The 21779-nt window shown below is 27.8% G+C and overlaps 2 protein-coding genes across 2 annotated transcripts in view; one reads left to right on the top strand and one right to left on the bottom strand.

Moving 5' to 3' along the window:
- LOC129956495 (sulfotransferase ssu-1-like) overlaps positions 1–21779 on the bottom strand; it is a 41548-nt gene that overhangs the window by 11608 nt on the left and 8161 nt on the right. The window lies entirely within an intron of this gene.
- LOC129956573 (sulfotransferase ssu-1-like) lies at positions 6433–12285 on the top strand. The gene is made up of 2 exons (XM_056068531.1): positions 6433–6736; positions 11097–12285. The coding sequence occupies exon 2, from the start codon at positions 11122–11124 to the stop codon at positions 12055–12057; it is 936 nt and encodes a 311-aa protein (XP_055924506.1). The 5' UTR covers positions 6433–6736; positions 11097–11121; the 3' UTR covers positions 12058–12285.

The raw sequence follows: 21779 nt of genomic DNA, 5'->3' as shown, positions 1-21779 counted from the left end.
ACTACAAAATTAAAATTACACAAACTTCCAATGGAGGAAACTCTTCTTTACCTCGTCCTCGTGAAAGAAAAAAAAAACTTTACTTTAGTTTTAAATAGACAAATGTCAAGAAGCAATAAATATTGTTTTAAAAAATGCCTGACGCAATTCTACAAGTAGATTCTGTTGGCGCATGCGCGCCCCCAACCGGTCATGTGATCATGAGTGTAAACAAGGGGAAACCCGGGGAGACGCCGTCGGGATTTCGGCAATAACTGACGTGGATAATCTCGGTGCTAAAGAATGAAACGAAACCCACAATAACAAAATTTACTGTCATCTATATTAATGTTTTGTGTTGTCTTGTGTGATGTCAATAAATAATTTAGAAAAAGGCAACACTGGTCCGTCGTTATTTTATCTAATGGAATCCGGATTTTAAGCCAGACCAGATTCTGAGCAAGTACACTTAAAAATTTATAATATTATTTAAATAATTAAACGGATTCCCAAAACCAAGTCTATGAAAAAAAATTACACAAATTTAAACAGTTTTTTTTTAAAAATATGTGTAAAATCAAATTAAAATTTTATTTTAGCATCTCTTTTTTTTTTTTTATTTCAACTCAAAGTGAACAACATCTGTATTTTTAGTTCCATGATGATGATGTCGTGTCCACGTTATCACGGAAAGGAGGTGCAGTAACTTCTGAGGATAAAGACCCCTGAGCACCCGAGGGCAGAAGTCTGACTTCTAGCTCCTAAAATTTTTTAGTTCCATATTTAAGACGATTGAATAGCTATTTGATAATTCTTATCTTCTTGAGTTAACATCAATTAAAAGTATATTTAACAGATACATCAATTTGTCAAAACAATGAAACTTGCCGCTTTATAGATTAAAGCAAGACTCAATAAAGCTTTTATTCAATCGGATCATTCAATAGATATTTTTTGGTGAATGCGTTTAAAACGTTTTCTTCGTCAATCAACTTCGCCAAGAAAAACAATAAAAACTAAATTATCAGGAAAATGATTTTTGGAAACTCTAAACATAAATCTTCGAAATTAAGTTAAATGTTATTTAACTTAATTACATTTGTTTCAAATTGAATTATACTGTTCTTGTCGCCAATTCTCGAAACAGTCGCTATTTTATTTAATGAGGGGAAAAAAGTTTCGCTAAAGAAATGCCCGCAATTCATTTTTATGGTTGCAAATGAAGCTGCCAGAATTGGCAATTTATCGCTCGAAAAAAAAATTCTATTTTAGTGAGCATAACAAAATCTTAAGTGTTACCAGACAACCTCAAGAAAGTTAATCAGCTTCAGTTTAAAAAAATTCTGAATTTTTAAAGTTAAAAAAAAACTTTCAACATAATTATCCTTGCAGATAAACCACAGGATTAAATATATTTTTAATAAAAATCTGCATACTCATAATTTTTATAAAATAAGGAATGCCTGATTAAATAATAAAGATATTTTTTTTTTACTTTATTATAAGTTTAAAATTTTAATCAATTTTAAATTTTGATTTTATTTTCAGTACTTTGTAATGAAATACTACAACTCTCTTTAAATACTTTAAAACTATTACTTTTTTGATAATTTGCATCTGTAGCATTAAATGTGTAATAATCATTCTTTATTAAAATTTCGATTTTTGCATCTTTTATTCATACATCATTTTAAGCCAATTTTTTGAAAGCTGGAAAAAGGATTTTTACTGTATATATTGTTTTTTTAACTGAATGAAACATTTAGACCATGCAAAAAAATCAAATATATTCATTAACGTATTTTAAGCATCCATAATTAACTGATAATCTTAAAAATACATTAATATCTATAAATAAATTCATTAAGTTATTTAATATTTATTATAAGTGACTGAAATTTAATGAACAAATGCCACATCCATTTGTATAGACATCAAAGTATATTGAAATTTCGAATATCGATCTTCATTTATACATTGTTTTAGTTCAAACCCTTTAAAGAATTATATTTATTTAAATTATGATGATAGTAAAAAGCGCGGGAAACTTAAAGTAGGACTATAATACAAAAAAAAATTCCACAACTTTAAGAATTAATTTGAGATTAAGCTAAAGAGCTTTAAGATTTTTAACCTATAGAGCTTAAACTTATGTTTAAGCTCTAAAGGTAAAACGTAAGTTATGTAGGCTATTATTATAACTTTAACTGTAGCAAAAATATGTAAAGGGAAGATTTCATCAAACAATGAAAATACATGGAATTACAATCGAATAATAAAAAAAAAGTATTACAAACTCTGCTTACAATAAATTTTAAAGAATTCATTTAGATTTTTGTTCTACGTATAATGGATTCAGATTTTAAAAACGGATAGCAAGAAAAACAAAAAACAGAGAGAGAAAATAGATTTTATATGAGAGATATATAGATTTTATATTAAAATAGAGAAAAAATAAAAATTGGATTTCTTTTCCTCTATTTTTTCTGCGGCGTAAAAGAAAAGACAACTAAATTGCGATGTTTTTTTTCTTCCAGAAATTAAGGATGAAAAACATCCTTTTTCATTCTTTTCCTTTAGAAATTAATACTACCGTTTTTCTTTGTTTTTAAATAGCGTTTGCCCCCCCCCCTTCTTCCTTCAGAAGCATTTGTATCTACTTAAAAACAAAAGTTATTTCTTAGTAAAATTAAATACATCAGCAAATGTCTCTTAATAAGCTTAAACCGTTGCTGATAATTAATTTTTGATTTCGATTAATAGTTTTCTGATTTAAAAATAACTGAATTTAACTCTTAAATTTAGAATTTCGCCTTAGTTTCCAAATATAAATCTACTCTTTATTCAAATATTAATTAAATAATAAAAAAGCAACTTCTAAGTTCTTGTTATACTTTTTCTACCAACAATGTCATGCTATTGCATATAAAATTTTAAAAAAATTAAGGGAACACCTGAAATTATAGCAAAATACTAAGAAATATCATGACGATTTTTTTCCAACGACACTTAATAAAGGGCAGAAGTGCTTTCATTCTTCAAATTTGTGTCTTGTTATTGGTGCAGAATTGTTCTTAGAAATTATTTCCAATTCATTTAGATTTTCTATAGCTTTTGTAAGAGCTGTCCCTTTTTCTTTATTTTTTTATCGCTTCAAGCGAATTGTTTTCAATAATTCATTCTAAAACCTTTTGAAACCTAATAAATGCGAACATTTTTTTTTTTTTTTTTGATTTTATTGCTTGAATTAAATTTGACCGTAGCAGAAAGGTTTTTTTCTGATAAAGTGTGAATGATAAAATTTTGTATTGTTATTATTAAAAAAAATAATGTTTGAAATGATAATTTTATATTCGTAATTCCTTTATAAGCTTAAATAACGTTCTAGTGACATTCGTTCGAATTTTATATTATAAAATTCGGAATGTGCTTATTTTTCTGAATTTCATCGGACGAAGTAGAAGTAGCATGAATTTTTTTCTTATTTTTTATATATAATTTTATAAAGATACATTATACTTTAGCGACATTTTATATATTACATAATATATCCCTATAGCAGATATATTATAGATTATAATGCCTTTCAGCAATGTTAATGTTAATGAATTTTTTGCTTCAATAAATGTTTTGATAATTATTAAAACTCTTTAAAAATTAAAAATTAATAAAATTACTAACAGGATTTCAGAAAATGTATTCGATTGTTAATAAATATCTGTTGTTCTACACAGCTCCTATTTCTAAAGTTTGGGAAATAGAACAAAAGAATTTATTTGCACAAAAAAAAAGTTTGCTTAGTTTCAACTTATTACTATTGGGGGTTCCACAGATATGGGTGAGAAGTTTTCAATATGATGAAGTTCGTTCTTGCTTTCCATGTAATTTTATTTAAACCAGTTTTAAAATTTGCTATTATCACAGTTATTAGTTAATCATAATTACTAGAGAATCGTATTATTAACAAGTTTCTCAGGAATCAATTATTCCCATCTGTAATCTATTTAGAAAAATGTAATGAAAGACCACAATATCTGTAATTGAATAACAGTATATGCACGATTTGTCAACCAATAGATAGAGCATTCAGCGAAATCAAAGTTATGCATTAACAATAAACTCTAGGCTATTGTTGTCCTAAAATGTAGTTAAAAACTTCAATCATTAATAAAAGAAGAGAAATTCTAACATGAAAAAAATTGCTTTGAAGAATTAAATGAACAAATCTGTAAGTACAGTCTATTGATATTAAATCATTATTGCGTATATCAATCCCTTCCCGCTTGGAAATTAAAAAAAAAATTCAAAAATATTCCCTGTTGATTTTTATCTTTTTTTCTTTTGATCATTTTGCGGATTATAGCGGCACCAAGATTTTCTATAAAAAACACTATTTCAATAAAAAGTGTTATTTCCTTATTTTTTTTCCTTTTCGTACAATAGTTGTTAATTTAATTCAGAGATATCATTTTCCTCCAGTTCATCCTGGATCTAAAAATGTACTTATGATGTATTTATCTTTATCATGAGCCATCTTTGGACAGCTAAATAATTTTATAATAGCGTCTAATTTACAAAAAAATATCAATACTATTTTGCAACATCATATCAATTTAGAATCAGATTAATAAATCGCAATTTCAACTGTAGTGGAAAATACAAGGATTGCTACACGACTTTGATTTTCACTTCTTTTCCGCCATACTGCATTGTTAATACAAATCATTATTGTAATCAATTCTAAAAAATCGCGTTTTGTTCTTCAATTCTGATAGTGAGTACTGTATGAATTTGGTTTTCATTCATGAAAAAGTTGAAAATATATAGTTGAAATCAGCAATACAGTTATGTAAATAGTAAAACTGTAATATTGGTAATTATTTCTATTTTTCATACTTTTTTATAAAAAAACATAAATAACCTTTTGTTGTTTTGCTTTGCTTCTTATTCTAAGGATGTCTTAAATTTCCAGGAAGAAAGAGTTACTGTAAAAAAAATGAATAATATTAAGTGAAGAAGGCTTTGAAATTCATGCACACTCACATTCTAAAAGTGAATATGAGTTGCTGAATATTCTTTCGAAAATGATCACGAATTCGATATCGATTACGAAAATTACTCATCAAGCACTAATGAAGAGGAAGATAATGTTAATACAAGTAGAGAACGGAAGAGAATGAAAAGATTCTGAAGACGATAGTGAAGTTTGGGAATAAATCGAAACAAGTTCATCTCTTAGCAGACCACCTGTATCATTTTCAAAGATGTATCTGTTGAAATACATTATAAAATACACGAAAATAAAAGCATAAAAACCTCTAGGGAAAAAATGGAGTTTACGGCAAGATAAATTAAAGGCTTTTATAAGTGTTTTATATGTACGCGTTGCATATGAACAAATAAAAAAGAAATGTTAAGGCATCGTCTTTTATGAATTAAAAAAATTACACGGAAGTAAAAAAATGGAAGAATAAATTTGTTTTGGCATCAAGAGTATGGAATACATTTGTCGAAAACAGTCAAAGCTTTTATAAGCAAGCCATATCTATCACAGTGGATGAACAAATTTTTCCCAACGAAAGTTAGATGTCAGTTCACCCAGTATATCCAAATAATCCAGATAAATTTTGTATAAAATTTTTCCTGGTATCCAAAAGTAAAAGCAAATATATTGAGAATGGTTTCTGTACTTAGGGAAAGATAAAATGACACCGATATCAACTTCATTTAACCCGACAGATAGGTAGTTATTTGCTTGCAAATGAAAAGTATTGAAAGACACATTTTGGTCAAAATAGGTTAAACAAAATCGTGATAGAAATAGTATTAAGAGTTCTTCCATTTTCTAACATATGAACTCTTTTTTTTTTGCCTTGACATTATTATAATAAATTCTATGTTCACTTTTTTTACCTTCTATAACTTGAGAATAGTGGTAAACGGTACATTTTCAATACAAACTCATTGTTTTATTAGCGGCATACAGATATGCTAATTTTTGTATATTCTGCCTATTCCATTAACTAAATAGCATCCGGATTCTGTCTTTGAGATAACAAAATACATGGCTTTTATTCAAGCGATGAAATGAATCTTTAAATGCGCTTCTAGAAAATTATATATATTACTGGATCACAATTAATATAATGGCAAAATTTAAATTACGATTCAGTATTTCCGAATATAAAATATTAATTAAAATGAAAAAGAACGTGACAAATAAATAGTGTTTCATGGAAAGAAATAATTTATCGTACAAATTGCTGTAAGATTTCAGCTTCAAAAATATGCACAGTAAGGATTTCTGATTGTTTTATAGTAATAAATCGCTAGATTTCTTCTTCCGAGTGTAACAGTATTGCTTATCAAAAATCATGATCACTTATGAGAGCACATTTTTTCAAACTCAATAGAATACATCACTTTCTAACATGAACTCTCTGAGGTAATCTACGAACTTTTTTTTTTAAGATAAACATTCCTATTTCGGAAACTTTTTTTTTAAATAGGTCTTTTAAGATAAACATCCCTATTTCGGAAACTTTTTTAAGTAATGGTATCTGCCTTCACTTTTCCAATAATTTTGAATGACTTGTGTCTTCCGTCAGACATCGTGACTTGAACAATGAATGTCGTGCAATTGAATCATTGTAAAAATTAATTTCTTATAGAATTTAGTCGCCTTTTGCCGCATTGTCAACCATTTTCCTTCCTTTGTAATTGTACGGATCTTCCACCAGAAAAGCTTTGTTTTATAGTAAGTTTATTTTATTTCACTATCTTTGTTCTGTGTAAAATATTCCGTTATTTTGTTTATAATTATGAGATGTATATACAGAGTGTCTCAGAAAAGTGGAACAAGGGTTTATTTCCTTATATATTGCACCTAAACTTATAATTCCCTTTACGAAGTTTCATTAAATAAGGTAGGCAATTGTATGAAAACTCTTTGGCTTCAGTAGAAGTTGATATTAAAAAGTTTTAAAAATTACATTTTTATACTGCTCTCATATTGAAAAGTGTCAAAAGTGTTTCTTACTAGATTTAGAGGTCTTAGTACACAATTAGATGGAAAAATTATTTTAGAAATGCATATTTATTCAATGTAGGATAAAACTGCCACATATAAATATTTAGCAATACAGCACTCAGCCATCTTGACTTGAAAGAAAGGTTTTTAACCATGCATACTGTTGGTCACTTTGATTCATCATCATTTATTTGTCACATCATTCAATAGTTGCAACATCGACTTAATAAAGAAGGGAAGTTCATATCACTGATTCTCCGACCCGCCCGAGGGCACACGGATAACGAAAACTGAATGACCGGACCGCTGCAACAGCAACACTGGCGAGAACTGTGGTTGAGTCCTAAGGGCCATCACCGGTCACGGTAGAAGCCTTCCCGAAGGAAGTACGTCCCATTATCAATGGGAGGAACCAGATACCCCACCTTTTTGTGTACATTCCAGGATGGCGAGGTCCAATTACCATACCGGAAGCATCTCATCCTCATTTCGAAGTGCCCCCCCCCCGGGAGTTTAATAAAGAAGGGAAAAAAGACTTTAAAATCTGAACATTTAAGTTAGCTTAGAGAAGTATGCAGTTCCGAACAAGAAAAAAAAACCCGTTCTCTTCTCTCAATTTTGTGGGCGATTCTTAAGAAATTATGGATTTTAACAAGGAATATTTTGAAATCCTGATGATTTATGCTGTATGCAATCGTAATACATCTGCACGTTTGTGCAAGGATTGGATTGGATTGGATTGTGGGATTTAACAGCGACAAAGCCATATTTGACCATACTGCACCAAACGTACGATAAACGTATGTGCAAATGTTATTATTAGAAAAATACATCTATGCATAGATTTCCAACAAAGTTTGTAAACAATACAATTAATGCTTTATTTGGCGATTTTTTAAAAAAAAATTAATAAGAGTTCATAAATGAAATACTATTTTCTAATTCTGCCTTTTTAATAACTTACTGTGATATGTATATTATCACAGAAAATATACAACGGAAAACACACTCTAATACTATTCTGAGATGTGAAAAATTGGTCCAAGTCAACGAATTTGCCTTTTAAGATCTCGACAAATTTTAGATGGAAGCTTGTAACTTTTGTTTTCATAAATAAATGCTTAGAAAAAAAAACATTTTTACTTATTGGCATTTTAATACTATAGGGACCATATAAAAATATACTTTTATAAATTTCTTATTATTAACTTCCTAAGAAGCCAAAATGCAATATAAATTCCCACCTTATGATAGGAAATGTACATCTAGGATAAGGAAATTAAGGCTTAGAAATAAAATAAATACTTACTCTTTTTTTGGGAGACAAGGGCATCCACGATATGGAAATTTCCTTTCTTAAACGCTAACTGTAATGGTAAACTCTTTCTACGAAATTATTGTGCGGGGAAAAATATTTTTCATTTATAACTTGATCTAAATGGTTCAATCAGCAAAGTATTTTTTAATTTCAAATTTTGATTGACATCTTTGAATTCTTATCATCCGCTTTTTTTATTGAACTAGTCCTTTCTATCTGATGTCTCAATTTAGACTTGAGTATTAATATGAAAAGGGAAATGATTAAACTTCAACTAATCCAATAATCTGTTGAATTGAAACATATTCATAAAATATAAAAGTGAATAGTTAAATTTTTCAGTGTTGAAGTTTTTATATAGACAATAACGAAAATGTTTCATAATTTTGTAATATCTTCAGCAATTTTCTCTTTATTGGTTCAACAAATTGAAATTACATTAGAAAGCAATATTTCAAGCTCAAAGAATAATTATAAATTTTTAGGAAAAAAGCAATAGTGCTTGAAATAAATGAATGCTATAAATTATAAAACATTTTGATGATTACTTAATTTGAAATTAGTCCATATCTGCAACTATCATAAAATTAAAATAAATCAAAAAATTTATTAAAATTAGGTTTTAAAAAGAAAACCAATCAATATGTCATAAAGAGCAAATTTCTATGCCAGTTATCAAGAATAGAAAAAAATCCAGTGTCGTATTAAATCGAAAGATTTAAATTTACAATTTAAATTAACAATAAAAAAGTTTTGTTTAAGAATAAATATATCTAAAATATATATTTAAAAATTTATCGAAATTAGAGAAAAAAAATTGTAAGAGAAATTAAACTGATACTATATTAATTCTCTTTAATTTTCAGATAATGTGAAAATCAATTTTTCTTCACCTTTATTTAATTAAAATTATAATAGAAATTTTTTTTAAAAATCATTTTAAGATATACACTCGAACTCTCCTAAGTATGCGTGGGCCAAATATTATCTCTACGTCCAATTATCTGCCCTGCAGAGCGCCAGCGTAAAAAGACCTATATTCTTTTTTGTTTGGAGGCATATATTCTTATTTGAACAGATGCATTTTTTTAAAATACAAAGATAAGATTCTTAAGTACAGTACACTCCCGATTATCCGCGGAATTGGGTGGCGCGGCCGCCGCGGATAACAAAAATCGCGGATAATCAGAAAAAAGCTAAAAACGGGTATAGCAAAAGAGAAAACAGTCATTCCAACTTTGAAAAATCGTTTTATGTACAATAAAACGTAAAATAAATAGCAGGAAATGTTTAACTAACGCTTAATATTTTAGTATATCACTCAAAACTAACCTAAAATGCATTTTGTTAATGAAAACAGAAAAGTGCTTTGTATTTACGAGAGGCGTCAAGGATACAAGAAAAATTAATACATATGTACTGTTTTAATACTGTAATGTATTATGTAATTACAAAAGCATAACTGTAAAACTGCACCTTTTTGAAAAAATCAGTCAAAAAAAATTTGTGCGGCAGGCGCGGATAACCCGTCCGCGGATAATCGGGAGTCTACTGTATGACAAATTTTATTCGATAAGTTATAGGAGTTCCATTAACATTTTAATAGTGAGTAACTTTATTGTATTAATAATTAATAATTACTTTGCTTTATGTTAAAGCAAAATTACAGTTATGACGTTATTGTTTTTTTAACAAAAAGAAAAAATAATATGCAGGGACGATTTGCCAAATTGAGGTATGTGTCACAGAGTGCCTGCACTCAAGATTCTTAACCACCGGACAAAATATATATGGCATATAGAATAATTTCAGAATAATAACATTTTTTTAATTCAATATCTTGGAAAGTTCAATTCACATGTTTGAAATAATGCTATTAGCTTAATAAAATAGCCTCTTACTAGATATTATGATAATGAAAACTGTAAAATAAGATTTACGAAGAGGCGAAAATTCTAGACTAATTAAAATTTCAGAGAAATTTTGAGAGCAAGTATTCCTCGAATAATGAGAAAAACAATAATTGATTATTTGATGACAAAAGAAATAATTTAAAATCCAATGAGCTATTGCTCCAGTGAAAGCAATAGGATCGGCTTATTTGGTTCCTATACTTTAAAAAAATGTAAGAACACAAAATAATGCTCTAAAAACAAAATCAAAATAATAATGAAGATAATGATAAATATTTTGTAGAAAAATAGTCCAAGAAATCTTCTTCGTTATTGATTTCAAAAGGCAAAAAATCTTTTCCATTTTGATGAAGATAGCAAGTCTCAGCTTAAAGAAGGTTGCAAAATTACCTGTGAAAGAAAAATGCCAGTAACTATGTCGATACCCACAATTCTATCCCCATTAATAGTTTGGTAGAATTTAAAAAATAAAAATATGGTCCATGCTCCGGATGAAGTAATTTAATGTTTAGGGTTTTATAAGCGTAAAAAGAAGTGCAGTTGGTTAGCAGTTTAGTAAATTTTGCAGAGAAACTAATCTGACTGACAAGTAATAAAGTTCAACGTAGTATGCTGGTTTATTGTTGCATATTAGATACATTAGTTGCCATGACTCTGTTATTAAATAATGCATTTAAAAATAGATTACTCAAATAAAAAAAACAGATAATTAAAAAATTATTATTTAAAAACAAATATTTCTTCACAAAAATGTGATTTTTATCCAGGTGGAAAGTTCAACAAAAAATTAAATTTGGTATCTTATTCACTGAAACAATTTCTTAAATTTTATAATCATTGTTTTTATTAATTCTAGACTAGCTAGCATAGAAAACCTGATCATGGCAGAAATAAAGAAAAGACCACGATATGTAAAAATGAATGGCATACTTTATCCGGAGATGTTCTCTCCTAATTGCTTCAAGGAAGCTTTGGAATACAAGCCTGAACGTGGCGATGTTTTTATCTGTACGTATCCTAAATGTGGCACTACATGGATGCAGAACGTTGCCATGTACATCTTTCGTAAAGGCAAAGAGTTGGATCATCCATCGGATTTCTTACAATGCGCACCTTATATAGATATGCTTGGACAGGAGAGTATCGACAAAATGCCAAGACCAGGAGCATTCAAAACACATTTTTCTTACTCTCATATGCCTTATTCCCCTGACGCCAAGTACGTTTTTGTCGCTCGAAATCCCAAAGACTGCTGCGTCTCGTTTTATTACCACACAAGAAATATTCCAGGTTTTGGTTACTGGGATGGAGAATTCGATGATTTCTTTGAACTTTTCATGGCTGGTGAGGTAGAATACAACGATTATTTTGACCACTTGCTGGATTGGTACCCACATCGAAACGACCCGAATGTGTTCTACACCACCTATGAAGACATGAAGAAGGATATAAAAGATATCATCTTGAGGCTTTCTAAGTTCCTGGGAGAGGAATACATAGAAGCAATTGAGAAAGATAATAATATCTTGAATAACATCGTACATTTCAGTGGATTCCAATATATGAAGGAAAGCTACTCTGATATGTGCGAAGTAGAAAAAGAGGGAACACATTTATATACAGGACTTCAGTATATTGATGAATTTACAAAAGCTTTGAAGCTTCCAGAAGATCTTCCAGAAATTGAATTTGTTAGGAAAGGAATTGTTGGAGATTGGAAAAATCATTTCTCGTCAAAACAAAACGAAAGGCTCAATGCCAAATTTCTCGAAAAATTCAAAGATACAGAAGTTATGCAGTGGTATCCATTAGAATAAAGTAACAAGATTTTTTATCCTTGGTGAAATATTTTCACACTTATTTTAGAATGCCTTTTATTTCACTGGGATAGTTTTTCGTTCATTATAATTTAAAAATAAATGCAGAATTATTTTCTTGTTTGTTGAAACAAGATTAATAAGTTTATATTTTCTGAAGCTTAATTGAAAGATTATTAGCATTATATAAGATATTGTCAAAGGTTACTCTCAGTGAATGAGATGAATTTATAGGGATATATATTTGTTTTCTTCTTCTTATGAAACAGATATGTTGAAACTTAGTAATATATGTAATTTAATAAAAATCTAATATAACAAAGGCTTGTTTATGTTTTTTGACTTACATATTTTCTTTGTATGCATACAACTGTCCGAAAATCCAGTAAATTCATTACAAATTGAAATGGTCAACAGAAGCATGATGCCTATCAGCATGCTCATGAGTTCACATCGAAAACAATTACAGAACATACCAAAACTAAATCTACATATCATGTTTCAATTAACACAAACTAACAATACACATTTGTAATAATTCTGCTTTTTAATGGGACAATCCTGTACAGCATTTCTGAAAATTGACACGAAGAAACTTTAAAATATAAAGGAATTATTCAGCGGAGTTGTTCTAAAGTCATTAACCTTGCCTATCACAGAATGTTTCTTAATGATCTTTAATGCTTTATTTTCCTAAATAATCTCGTAAAGATTGAAAAGGACAAAGTTCACAGATACTGATAACGAAAACAGATGGCAGCTGATGCAGATGTCATTCAAAGTTTTCATATTTCATATCAGTTTTAAACTGCATTTTAAAGGCCTTGGCATCTTTTATTTTATTTATCTTGCTCTTTAAATTTTATACGAAAATAAATAAATAATTTATTAAGTTGTAATATGAATTAATAATAGAAAAATAGTATAAGCAGTTCTGACCAAGCTTTACCAAGTACTTGTTAAACTATTCCATTAATTTTTATTTATTCACAACTTAATTACAAGAATTGATATAATCTACTAAATATCTTAAACAGAAGGTAAATATGCAATGGTTTTTCTAGTTTGCCCTTTAAAGTTGTGATGGGTTATCTGAAATATTATTTGAATTAGAAAATAAAACTTATTGAACAAAATTATCAATTTTGGAGTCATTTTTAGAAAAAAAACAAAACGTGTAGATATTCGAGCATCATATCAACATATTATAAAGAAATAATTTCATAGATATAGAAAAAATAGTTATCAATATTGCAAAATTTTGTCGAAATATTTGATTATTACACAATATTTAGGTAACATAATTTATAATATAAATTAATTTTGGGAAGTTGTGCCAATGAATGGATGAAGGGAATATTTAGTTTTTAACTTCTTTGATATGCCTTTCATTTTGTCAATATTATAATAAAGTCAGTATTACGCAATTCTATTAAAAAGAAAAATGCAACCACATACTAAGAAAGACATAGACCTTTATGTAATAAATAATAAAAACCTGTATTAAAATGCCAAAAGCTCTCTGAAAACATATAACTGGAAAATAACAACAACTCAGAAATATAATTACATCTGTTACATATCTTGTCTATGTTTTTGTGTGACAGTCTGGTGCCTCGCACGTGATTTTTCCAGCTGACAAAACATACCCTTACTCTCACGAATTCTCTTAATGGAACTGAATTAATTTGAAACTGAATTGGTATCGAACCACGAAACACACACACACACACGCACATCTTTCCGTACCGAGCGATCGTGCAAGTCATTGAAAACATAAAGGTATTCATAAAATTTTATTGATGTGATTAAATCTGTTTTTTCATTAAATTAAAAGTAAGAAAAATTAGTGCCAGGTGATATGTTTTTCTTTTCTATCAAAATTTTGAAAATGAAATGGATCAATTGCAGAAGAAATTTCAAGACGGTGGCTTATCACATGTAAAGAAATAGTCTTTTTAAACGAAAAGGATTTTTTTTAAAATTTTGATTATCTAGAAAAGGAAAGTAGAAAATAAAATAAATACTCTTTTTTTTCTATCATTGGAATTAATAACTGTTACTCATTGCAAACGTGTTGATGTTTCTACATTAACATCTCAATCAGATCCATAAAGAAAACTAGTGCTACCAGAATTCGTTATATATGCAATATTATTTTGTTTTTTTAATGTTTTTTAAACATAATACTGAAATATAGGAACTCGTGAATAATTTAGTGAATCTGAAAATAAATTTTTTTTAATGTTCAGTAATTTGAAAATATTCTCAAATATTCAAATTATCTCATGATATCTTCAGTATAATGTTCAGTAATTTGAAAATATTCTCAAATATTCAAATCATCTCATGATATTTTCAGTATAACGTTCAATAATTTGAAAATATTTTAAAACATTCAAATTATCTCATGATATCTTCAGTATAAAGTTCAGTAATTTGAAAATATTCTCAAATATTCAAATTATCTCATGATATCTTCAGTATAATGTTCAGTAATTTGAAAATATTCTCAAATATTCAATTTATCTCATGTTATCTTTATACATATCAGTCAAATGATTTGTAACTAACCTCAAATATTTTATCTATTAAATCATCAATTTTCGTCAACTTATTAAGATTATATACGTTTTGCGAATAATATGGCATTAATGATAAAGAAAGATTTAAGAATATTATTTTGAAATTCAATTTTAATTTTTACCAACTAATAGCAAAAATTTTAGAACTTACAAAATCTAATTTTTTATTGCTTTCGCTTTTTATCAAAAAAATTCAAAGAACTATCCTTAAATTATTTTTATTAAACAATCACACTAGTCGTTTAGTAAATCAAAATATTTAATTTTATCGCATTGATATTAAAATACTATGAATCTAAAAAATACATATTCCAGTTTATTTTCAACTGATAATGAATGACTAACTAAAAAAATTTAAATTCCATTCCACATATTTGATTTTTAACCAAAATAAATGTATGTCATTAAAGTTTCAATATAAAGTTAACAAATAAATATTTTGTACCTATAAAGGGCTTTCTGCTATTGCCATTAATTTTCATTTTTTTAAACGACGATGCTATTTATTCAGGTAAGAGAAAGTAACAGATGAGCTAACACATTTCTACCTCTGCACACGAAGTAAAGGGTGTTGCATGTCACTGATAGACCGAAATCCAGCTTTTACAGACAGCTTGTCGGTAAAACCGATCACATGGAAGGTCAGTACTTTTCGTGTTTCTAAAATTTTAGATAAGCCATTTTATTCAAAATGGAATTCCGTATACACGAAATAGAAGAGATATATTTATTAAGTAGTAGTTGCTTTAATATAAATAATCACGGCTTTAAAAATTTAATACAAAATGCATTATAATAGGACTTGAACATTCGATTACGTTGGCAAATAGAACATAGGGACTAAATTTTAAATTACGACTTTTTTTTCTTTCGATTACATTTTCCAAAACTGTTCATTTGAAATTTAAAAAATATCAGCGAACACTATCATACATTTATATTTTAACAAACTCTTTCAATTATCCAATTTCTGAAAGCATTTTCGAAACATTAATTGGTTTTGAGAAAAGAATTATGGAATGTTACGGCTTTTCGTTGTTTCCTTTGTACTTTCCCATGATTATTTAAAGGTATTTTGAAAAAATATCTTCATCCATTCAACAATGAGAAATTTACCAACACATGCACAGAAGGGTGGATCGAAAAAGTATTGACTTTTAAATAGTTCTTTACCAAGTAGCATTAGATGGCAAGAGCTGTCTATTGACAAGCCTATTGCTGTCGAATTTTTCAGAATTTTTGTACTTCCTCTTCTTTTCGCAATTGTCTCAAATTTTTACTGTTTTCAAAAAATGTCACATATTTTGCTATAATTTTAGCGACAGTATACTGTAATTCAGTTCGTTATTACTGTCCTTTTTAATAAAATTAGCAATTTCTTTAAAAATTTATTATTATAACGCTGAAATAAACTTTCATATGATTATTAAATAGTATGATTTTTTTTGAGTTTTGGAACTTATTTATAAACAGATGACTATTAGGGTTGTTGTTGTTTGTTTGTTTTTTTCGCCTTTGCAAAAATAATTCTACGTAAGCTTATTTTTTAATATGCGCATTTTATCAGTGAGCATATCAATAAGCATATTTCCTGATTATGAAAAGCCATTTCACTAAATGTTCGTATTCACATTTTGTTAGAGGTCATTGCTTAGGTACGGGAGAAACATAAATAATGTAGATGAACGGGAGTTTCCAGGAGTATAGAATTGCATTTATATAAAATTAATATGATAAAATTTTATAATTAAAATAATTATGCATAACATTTTATTATGAACCTAGTAAAAACCTATTATTTCTATAAAGTTTCCAAATGATTCGCTTCTGTCTTCTGTCTGAACAACCATATAATAACTCATTAGTATTTTTGGTTTATACTAAAATTATGGTAGACATCTTTTTATCAATAGCAGGAAAGTTTTATTAATTTGTAAATGTTTGCAGTTACTTAATATTCTGCCAAATGGCCGAAAGAATCCATGAGGACCAGTTGTTGATCAGTGTAAACGTTCCATCAAATACCCCAGCAGCAGTTGGAATGAAATTGGCAAATCATCCATTGAGGAAGCTTCTAATTTTCTTTTCGAAAAGGCATATGATGACTTCACTTTGACCTGCATAAACAGCAATGTTATCGTTCTCAACAACAGTGTTTCAATGCTTTGGACAGCGAAGAAACTCAATATTACTGTTTTGATATTTTGTACTAATCCTAATGCCTAAGCGCATGCTTAACATACACGTTACCACATGTTTGAAGAACTGAAACATATTCTTCGTCTTTCGATGGCCATTTACCATTTCTTATAACACAACAGCTTTAACTTTTCAAACATCGAAGCAAATATTCAGAGAACTATACCTTCCCTCAACGGTTGATTCTGAAAGTTACATCTTAATTTCTATTTGACTCTCTTTAAATTTTAATTCTATCATTAGTTATTGGAAAATTTTCATCAGCTATTTTTTTTACAGATGAGATCATTAACTAACAATGAAGGAAGGATGGTGGTTGAACGATCCTTACTCCATATCTGTCACATGATCTTGCAATTGAGCAGACATTTTAGCTGGAAAATAAATCATGCAACTGTTTTTTATTTGCATAAACATTATTTAATTACATGAAAATTTAGGGAATGAAATACATTGAAGTGTTTTTGTAATTGACAACGTCTGTGATACTACAAGCATTCTCATTTTCCTCTCTGATGTCTGTGTTAACGCTCTTAAAAAACTAAAACTTCAGATAGCTCCCCAATTTCAGCAGAATGCGAATATAGTTTCTGAAGCTTAATCTTTCATCTTCCTTGCAGAATTCTTAAAGCTGTTGAACAGTTTGTAGATCAAGGATATTAATTATCATTATTTTTTCAGATTTCTGACAAATTATAATTTTTTTGTACTGTCATTCCTTGCGATTTCTCACACTGGCATAATTTTAAGTCAATACATTTGCTCAGTGAAAAATCAAGAAACATATATATATATATATATATATATATATATATATATATATATATATATATATATATATATATATATATATATATATATATATATATATATATATATATATATATATATATATATATATAAATGTTTCTTCTCCAAACCAGGGTAAGAATTACATAGCTTCAATAGCTTTTTTATGCTTTTTTTTATTATTCTTTTTGCGTGATAAAGAACTGGAGCTGAAGCTTTGCACCTATTTTTTTATTATTATTTTTTAAACGATCTCTTCTTAAATTTCAATCACTTTTGGTTGTAGGTTTCTCAGCTTTTTTTTTCACGTCCTAATTCAATTACAATAGCTAAATACATCTCTATATGCTGGTAGAACAATACAGCTAACTCATTTTTAACTCTCATTTCGATAATCAGTAACTATAAAATGCAAAATTTAATTAGATAAATGTTATAAAACATTTTAAAAGCTTAAATACAAAAGAAATGAAAAGCAGACACTGGATATCAAACAGTAAGTGATACACACTCAAACTAAGAAATCGATTGGCCATAGTACGATTTCCCGCAAAAATTTCTAATGCCATGTTATTGCTGCTATTTTTTAAAGATATTTCATACTTTATAGAGCTTCTCAACATTAATGTAAGTAGTAGTAACTGCAGCTAAAACTATGATCAATAAGCATATGATTTTTAAGAAGTAAAATGTTGAGGCTTTTGTGGAATATGAAAATTCTGATGAAAATTTAACCAGCATATGTTATTTAATGGGCAGCTTCTGATACCTAGTACAATTTGATAAGATAAATTTATTTATTCGATCCACTCGCATTGTCATTTTACATGAATCATTGAATTCTGTAACATCACTAGTGAAGTGTTCACGAATGGAATTGTGCTTGTATTTTTTTTTTCTCTAAATAATTTCTTTATAAAAAAATAATTTCCGATAATGATCTTTTACAATTCCCTGCGTTATGAAACTTAACTCCCTTGCAGACTTTGACATCCTTTTCTGAACAATTCTATAAATTTATTTAAAAAACAAAAGACACAGCTCTATTTTATACAGGTTCAATTAACGGAGACCTCTGTTGATAGAATCTTGGTTAACTGAGCACTTACGATACATCATTTTATTTAGCAATATTTCCCGAATTCTGCGTTATTAATTAAGGTAACCCACATTTACAATGAATTGCATTAAGATTGTTTTATAGTCTCTCAGTCTCATGTTGAATTACAATTAATTTAAAAGTCGACAATTTTTTGATCAACTTAAGAGAATTATTGCACATTCTCCGATTTTGTTCCAATTAATTTATCTCCTCACTTCAAAATAGGAATTAATTTAACATTGTAGAAATTATAAAAAAAAGTGAGGAACTGGTAATATTTTATTGGATTGTTTAATTGCATTAATTCGATTGGAGTGAAAGCATAGCAGAAATCTTAGTAAATATTTTTATTAAATATGATTTCTAGTAGTAAAATCGCTATTTTTATATTCCTACATCTTCTACTTTCAACACTGAACTTTAATATTTCACACACAAATGATGTTTCATTTTCTTATATCTCAGTGAACCATTTTTAATTCTTTTGATATAAAATAAAATTTCCTTTAATGAAGATTGTTGTATTTACATCATTAAAAATATTAAAAAATTAACAAAAGATTAAAAAATATATTATTTTGACTTATTCCAATAACAATTTAGATCTTATTATAGGTTAATAATAATTTTTAATTTATCAAATAAAATAAAGAGCAAACAATAATTTGTTTTTTCTTTAATATTTCAAATAAATTATTTTATATGTTTCATTCCATGCTTATTAAATTGAAGAATACCTTTATTTATAGCGTATAAAATAGAATAAGAAATAGAAATAGTGTATTTATCTAACCGATAACCGTTATCGAATCGTTTGCGTGTGTAGCTGTATCTATCACGAGGCTTAATAATCAATCCAAAAGATAGTGGATTTTAAAAGTTGGTTTAATTTAATGCATTGTCTCCTCAAAATCACGTTCACACGTCATTAATATACAGCATTTCAACTCGATAATATATCATACTTTCAAGTATCAAATTTCTTATTTTGTTTTAAAATAATCATCACGAGCATTAATTGGAATACGAATGATTGGAAAAACCTTTCTATCCGTAAAGTTTACAAAATATAAAAGAAAAAATAAATTTTATGAAATTATTCTGTTAGCAAAATTACGATGAGGCTTTTGTTACATTTGCAATTGAACTTTCATGTTTTAATGCAGATTCATCATCTTTTGGAGCAAATATAAAATGAAAAAAATATTCTTATGTATCTGACTAGTAATAATGTAATATAATGATTAAATGTAGTGTATATAGTACATTAGCATGTCGTAATATCCATTCTACAATGTGTTCAGTAATATGTAAATTACACTTCAGTCAATGAATACAAAGATTATTCTAATGTTAGAAATATTTTGGATTATTTAAATAAAAATAAAATCTGAATTCATCATCTAAAGATTTTCAATTTCTTTGAGAATAAATTAATTATAAACGAAACCTTTTTAAATAGCAGCAGAAAGATTTTAATGCATGCTGCTACAATGACCATGATATGGTGTTTGAAAGTTAAAAAATCATTTGGTATAATTTTAATCTTCATATTCACATTTATTAGTTTCTAAATGCCATCACCAGTAAATTAATCAAACCGAATTTTTTTCAAATGAAAATGTCCAACCTACTAAAATTTTCCGCTTGTTGAATGCCTAGTTCGGTAGCGATGGCCTCTAAAGATCTAAAATACAGCTGGTGCGAAATGTTTAGAAACGACTGTTAAGCAGTTGGAAATTTCTGTGAGCAAATACAAATGAAATTATAATTCTACAAATTCATGAACTTATTCTTGAAGAATGATAAATAGTTCAGAAAATCAATGATAAAGTGGACATAATTATGGAAGTGTACAATTTATCATTTCAGAATAAGTTGAAAATTCGCAAATTCTCATTCCATATTGGTACTTTGAAATTTGAATACAAATAAGAAATTTTAAGAACAGAAATCTGTCAAAGGCATTTGAATCAATATTTAAGCTTTTCTGACTCGAATTTCAACCTTCTATTAAATCTGCATCATTGCAATCTTGAGACAAAGCAGTCCATAATGGAATGATATACAAAAGAATTAAAATGCTGAATAAAAAAGCAAACACTTGGTTATCTACTGAAATTTTTTTATGTTGGCGATGCTTGTTGGTTTTCTTCTTGGACGACGAACAAGCCATGCAATATGCTATTGTAAATTTTTGATGAAAGCTAAGGCAGCAAGCATATAGGATCAAAAGACATTCCATTCCGTCCGCAATGTTCTTCATCTCCCGAACAAAACAAATATTCAAACTATAGTGCAGCATACGCACACACAAAAATCACTAGACAACATTCGTCCATCGTAAGTCAAGGACAAGCACTTCCAATTTATTTAATTCCCTGATAGAAATGTTAGGATTGGAAGATATTTATAAAATTATGTAGAATCATTTGAGTCCATCTGGATACTTTTTTATATCATAGAGGAATTAAAAAAAATTGCAACAGGTTGGAAAGCGTATCCATATATTAATGAGAATATATAAAAAAAATTACATTGGTGGCATTTTAGTAAAAAATATTTCAGGAAAAAAAAGATCTTTTTAACAGTCTCGTTTATATTTAACCCAAAAATAAATATTCACCCAGATATCTAATGTATTTATTTGCATTTATCTTATTTCAATATCTTTAGCTACTCCGAATTACGATCTTTAAAAATACTAATCAGATCTGAAAATAGCATCTAAAAATTTCTTGAAAGAACAAGATTTCTATACCTTTTACTATTCAATCATTTTTCCTTTCTATTTTAATTTCTTAAAGGACGAAATTACAAAAAAGTATACTATTTAAACAAAATAGGTGGAATTATATGACATTATCTTCTGTTTGATTGAATTTTGATCTTTGCAAGTTAGAAGTAAGATGAAGTACAAAATTAAGTTTTTTGCTAAAATTACAAATAAAATATATTCCTTTGCCCTATATTATCGACCTATAACTAGAAAATTCTGCCTTCTTTTCTAGAAAACATAGAAACGCTATCTTTAAAAATAGTTCTTA

Source organism: Argiope bruennichi, chromosome 1 (genome assembly GCF_947563725.1).
Source record: "Argiope bruennichi chromosome 1, qqArgBrue1.1, whole genome shotgun sequence".
NCBI classification, from domain to species: domain Eukaryota; kingdom Metazoa; phylum Arthropoda; class Arachnida; order Araneae; family Araneidae; genus Argiope; species Argiope bruennichi.
The sequence above is the reverse complement of the archived record's forward strand: the minus strand, read 5'-3'. Positions and strand labels throughout refer to the sequence as shown.

Bases quoted from the DNA above. Each gene is read 5' to 3' on its own strand.
- LOC129956573 (XM_056068531.1), top strand. From the start codon at position 11,122: ATGGCAGAAATAAAGAAAAGACCACGATATGTAAAAATGAATGGCATA.